The 5,911-nt window shown below is 36.1% G+C and overlaps 1 protein-coding gene across 1 annotated transcript in view; it reads left to right on the top strand.

Annotated features, from left to right (window-relative positions):
* Positions 1–453: 453 nt before the first annotated feature.
* The window catches only part of LOC142351441 (uncharacterized), a 51,783-nt gene continuing 46,325 nt past the window's right edge, over positions 454–5,911 (top strand). Inside the window, exon 1 of the mRNA XM_075403448.1 lies at positions 454–1,167. Coding sequence (XP_075259563.1) covers positions 1,108–1,167 — 60 coding nt within the window. The 5' untranslated portion in view covers positions 454–1,107. The remainder of the gene's footprint in view (positions 1,168–5,911) is intronic.

The raw sequence follows: 5,911 nt of genomic DNA, 5'->3' as shown, positions 1-5,911 counted from the left end.
TGTATGAATGTTTGAGAAAGTGTAGACGTTTCCAGCTGCACTTTAAATTTCATCACTTTTCCGGACAAACTCCTTTTATATCAGTTTTTTATGCAACTCTAAGATGAGTAAAACAGTTTTGATGACATAGTTAGCTAAACATTAAATGTAATTTTGTTTTTGAATTGTGGCAGATATCAAAAGCTGTTACGCAATTGTTTAAAAAAATAGTTTTCATCGTACAATGACCTACTTTGATTAAATGCCCCAATTCAAGCTCTAATATTGATGAGGTCAAGCCTTTTGTTTTTCTTTGTCTTTTTGTATCATTTGCGATAAGCTGGTATAATTTACATACACACACAATTGCGCGCAATGATTTAGTATGCACAAACGAACCAGCTGCACAGCTCTGGGGAATTTAAAAGGTTGTTTTTTTTCGTATTTTTTCCACAGTCGCGCCAAGCACCAAAACAGTTGTAATGAAAGCTTAATAATAGTGTTTCTTGTTTCCAAAGCTGGACGCGTTTAATCTTTTCACATCAAATTTGTTTTCCATCGCGTGTTTACATTTACAAAAATATCGTGCGATTTTATTGCGAGTTATAGATGATTTTTCCTTCTGGACTTTCCCAGATTTTATTGGAAAAATATTGGCTTGAGAACACCTAATAAAATGTCAAACAATGCCTCTCACAAACAATACGATTTCGGCGGCTTTATATTGTCAATTTTGATTTCGATAATTTCGCACAAAAGAAAACAGCCGGCATTGAAGAGCAGTTCAAATTGTCTAAATCGGTACTGCTATTTCGCTCCTAATAACCGACATTTTTTCTCTGGAATACTCTAAAATAACCATTTTTTATAAGAACTATTTTTTAAGTTTAGATGTTTTACGAATGTCCATTAAGTTTAAGATTGGCAATAAATCAGTCATTTAGTGCTCAATTAGCCAAGATTGTCAATGTTGTTCTTTGAATTTTGAGCAGTTTTGTGCATGTACCCTTTTTGGAGCTGCCTTGGTCAGGTGCTAAATTACATCAGCTAAATTGAATTGTTACTGATTGACTACAATAGTGGAGTTTACCATTTACTCTGTTCTTGTTGAGATCTATCAGCTGCTATATGGTCATGGTGCTTACCTCTCAATGGCATTCACAAACAGTGGCCAACGCAATCATTGTGGTAAGTTTCAGACGTCACTTTGACAGGTCTGTTGACCTCCTGGATCTTAATAACATTGTAAAACAGAGCTGGATCATAATATTTCCAAGTCTGAATTTTTGCTATGGTCAGATTCTGATCATGTCAGTTTCTTCCGCGTTCAGACTAAATATCTGAGGAAAAATGTCACTAATTTGGAAAAAAACTGTCTGTATAGCTGCAATAGAAAATTTCTAGCAAATTTGTCCACTGAAATGGTAGGTTTTCGAAATAGATTTTTTGCTCGACGACATTATATCGTGGTTGTTTATATTGGGCACTATTGACCTTAACTCTAAACATAGCTTTACTATTTAGTAAGCCTCGAAATAACCCAGGACGCTCGATAAGAGGTGCGTTTGCACGCAAGGATACGACCCTGCTTATCAGCATTTCCACCTCTCGGCCAAATTTCTTACGAAAAAGGTCATGAAAGTTATTAGCACAGACAGAAGACCATTCGATGTTTTTTTGTTTATCCCATGACCATAGACACATGCTCCTGAAAAACGCTTTTCTTGAAAAACAGAAAAAACCGCCAAATTTATTGAAAAACCTTCAAAGAAAAGTTCCAAAAAATTTAGTAGCAATTTTCGAAACAATTTGGTTTTATTTATAAAAAGATAATTTTCCATATTTCCGGATCCGGAAAAAAGATTTGACAAAAATTTATCAGGTTATTGCACTCGACTGTTCATAATTTTTGGGTATGCCTTACTATCAATGCGCAAAACAAGTTATCTAAAATATTTTTATTTGATATTTTTTAAAATTTAATTCACAACCCGTTGTTCAAACACTTCTGATTATTATAAAAAGGACATTACAAAATAAACCAGTTCTTAGGGAAACTTTTCTTGTAAAGCAATAGGTATCAATCAATTGCTACCATATCTTTTCAACTGGCGCCCTGATTGAACTAGGTAAAATTTTAAAATCTGTTTCACTACACACTTTATCTTACTGCACCATTTAGAAATGTTTCAGAACTATGTTAGCGTTTAATTTATTTGTCAATTTTTATTCTTTGTTGTCGTTTTTCACATCGATATATTCTGATAGCCAAATATTGAAATTATTACATGCAGCGTATGTAAACTCCGATAGTATCCAAAACAATCAGTAAGCCGAACGCGAATGCATCTTATTGTTCTAGCAGCAATACATCATCAAAATTGCGTAAAATAACTTTAATAATCTAAGCCACATAACCCTTAACGTCAAAAAACAAGGGATCTTAGATGGGAGGACTTTTTTCGATGTTATCAACTCGTGTTCGGTCAACTGACGTTTAGAAAACCTATTAATTTAGTTAACACCTTTTAAAAAGGCCTTCTTTTATGTTTTTTTTACAAAATCTATATGTTCAGTCGAAAAACACCTTAATCGGTGCATATCGTGGTTATATTTACGTAAAATAAGGTTAAACGAACTTTTTTTTACTTTTCTACGTATATTGGAACGTATTTTTTAAATTTCAAACGACGCATAGAAATACTCAAATCTGATTGGTTAATAAATTACTGCATACTTAAATACTCCTTTGGCCAAATCTGACAACAAGTGACGGGTCACCAGTAAAATGTTTTCTCAACAGAAAATGATTGGGCGTAAAATTTTTCTGATCGCACGAATCAACACCTACGGACATTGGCGGACGCGAATTGAGAGCATGCTCAACGAGACAAAAAGTTGTGTGCAACACCTCGTTCATGAGAGAACGCATGCCAAGGAGAGTACACACCACGCACTTGAAGCTGAACACCAACTTATCCCAAACCACCGTACCACCTGATGTGGTACGGTGTGTGCATTGAGCCTCCACTTTATACACTTGATTGCAAACTCCGATGTAATGTTGACAATTTTTCATTTTTTGATACTTTCTCCGAGTTCCTTTGTCGCTCCAATAAAGTTATTTCAGTTGTCCAACCAAATCATTGCAGGTGTACCTCTACTTGACAAAGAGTTTCCACATTCCATCAGACAAGATTTGGTGTCCATGGATGTACCCATGTTAACATGGACAGCGCGATTGGTAAGATAAGTGAAAAGGAATCTCTACCTTAATCCTTAGTGCGGCGATCAGTTACATTAAATGGCCAACAGCAGTCAGCGCCAGTGTTGACGAAGAGAGGAGACTGGTAAGCAAGTCTCTCTTTAGTTAAGTCAGACATGTTTTGATAGAGCGCAATGACGGTCTTTGATTCAGTACTGTTTAGTGTTCCTGCACAATTGATCTTAGGTTTACGACACACTGATGGTAATGGTATACATGGGTGTGTTCAAGGAACAATTTTGAGTACGGTTGACGTGCATCTAACAAGATGGGTTACTTTACGTTAAACCCAACCTCTATTAGGAGCTTCATGCCACCAGAGAAAAAGATTAGTCCAAATGAACTAAGGAACGGCAAATGTGAAGTGATTCGGTTGCTCAAACAGATTTTTGTTCAAGAAGATCCTGTCTTTCGTTTTCAAAGGACTCTTTTTGCACCAAGTACTGGAGATGACGCCCGCTTTTGTCAAGTTTAGCAGTGTTAGTAATGCTATCATCGAGGTTTCGGTTAACGGCTTGTTTCGGTTAAAATCGGAAAATTTATGCACCCGTGAGCAAATACCTTTGATTAAAACGAAACTTATCAAACGGTAATAACGATGGAACAGGCATCGTCAGCCTTCAAGAGATGTAGCCAGAGATACGCTTTCTTCTATAGTGACTCCTTTGTTGACGCCAAATTTAATGTAATTGATGACGTCTGTGTTCGGTACGAGCCCTTGCATCTGTTGCTGATTGTGTGCCAACCTGTTTGTATGCCCTGAAATTTTCAATGTCGTACCATGACGTTACTATACTTCATAACTCGTTGTCATGTTCTACATTGGCCTTGAAGCACGTTGAGATTAAAGACGTAATTGACGGTATATGCGCACTCAAAGCCCAACATATTGGCAAGCGTACGGCGATGGGTGAACTTTTCTCATCTACAGGGAAGTCTTCTAACTTGCAGATGGGATGATAGACATCCTGTTCGAGTACTATATCAATGTCTTTTTAAGAATTAGTCTCAGGATCAGTGATGGCTAATTGTGGGTAACTATGTCGTATGGCCGGTCGCTTCATATATCTGAGCCAACACTCAGATGTTGTTTAACGAAAGGGTTGATGGTAAATGATGCAAAGTTCTGATTTTTGATTGGTTTCCCAGTCAGTTTGCCAAACTTAGTGTCAAGGACTTCCTCCGTATTTATACCCTTGACAGTTAGTTTTTGTTGTCTAACTTGCAAACTGAATCTATCTGCGAGATTGGGAGATTACCGGCCACTCGGGTTGCTGTACTCGGTGTCCCACAAAACTAATTCTTTTGTACCTAACCCGAAAGAATTGATCAGCTGCATTTCAGTCACTTGAAGGAGTTCCTTGACGTCAGTATTAGATGACAACGTTTTGGGTATTATTAGAAGGCTATTGCATTTTGGTGCTTTGGCTCTAGCTGTGTTGCCAGATGCTCAGTTGGTTTTTGATTTTGTTGAGGGTTTGGAAGAGAAGTCCCTATCTGCACCTTAGTCATTGTACTTTGATTGAGCGCAATGCTGATCTTATTTTCAGTACTGTATTGTGTTCCTGTCCAATTGATCTTTGATATTCAACGCCGTAATGGTAATGCTTATTTGCTGAAAATTAAAATTAATACATACAGCGTAAATCGTAGGCACTGACCGAAAAATTGTTGTTTCTACATTTTCAGGAGTCACAGACGTTTAAATTGAGTTTGCATATTTTGTTGCAAAAATGTAGAAAGTTTGATTTAAGAGTTTGCAGAGGTAACTAAGAAGTCTAATTAGAAACCATGTGGCTCACACGTTAAGTTCGCTAAATTACACCTAATGTGAGAAGCGCTTCAACTTACAAAAGCAGTTTATACATCGAATAGGACGAACTGGGACGAACTTTAAGTTGAAACCAAATAAAACCTCAACTTAACCGGGGTGCCTTTTTAATGTTTTAATGTTTTTTTCGCAATGAGAGCAGTAAGTGGAAAAGTTGCAGCACAAATTGCTACAATTCAGCCTACTTTCAACTTACTTATTGCTCATTTATATGTGAGCGTTTTCCATCATTCGTTTTCAAATATTCCACGAATGTTTTCAACCAAGCGCAAGTGATATACCATTCACTATAGAAGAATTTTAGTACAGATCGCCAAAAGTGTAGTAAATAAAGAAAAAACATAGAAAGCACCCATTTGCAAACAAGTCACAACAGATGTTTGGAAATTCTGAAATTTTTAATGAAGTTTGGTGTTATGGTGCTAAGCATTTAGCAAATAAAAAGTTTTTCACAGTTTGCCCTGTGGAATAGTTTTCATATTCTTGGCTAACGGTTATTTATTCAGTTGCATAATTGAAGGGCTTTGTTCCTTAAACAAAATTGATCAACTGGTAGGTTAGTAGTAGAAAAATTGCTATTTGTGTTTTTTAAATGCAAAAAATTTTGTTTCCATTGTTTTGCAGAATTATCCCTTGTGTGGAATTTTTATTGCCTTGTCTTTAAACGACGCAATTCGATTTCTCGCTTCTATTTTGACTCAAGCAGTTGCTAGTATATAATTACAGAAAAAGCACAAAATAGTTTTTATAATTTTTAAGTAATGATTATTTACAGCAACTCCTTCAACCACATTTATCATATTTGAGTAAGTTTTCATCAATTCGATTTTCGGAAG

Source organism: Convolutriloba macropyga, chromosome 13, assembly GCF_964194025.1.
Source record: "Convolutriloba macropyga chromosome 13, txConMacr16.3, whole genome shotgun sequence".
Lineage (NCBI taxonomy): Eukaryota > Metazoa > Xenacoelomorpha > Acoela > Convolutidae > Convolutriloba > Convolutriloba macropyga.
This window is presented reverse-complemented; position numbering and strand designations above follow the sequence as displayed.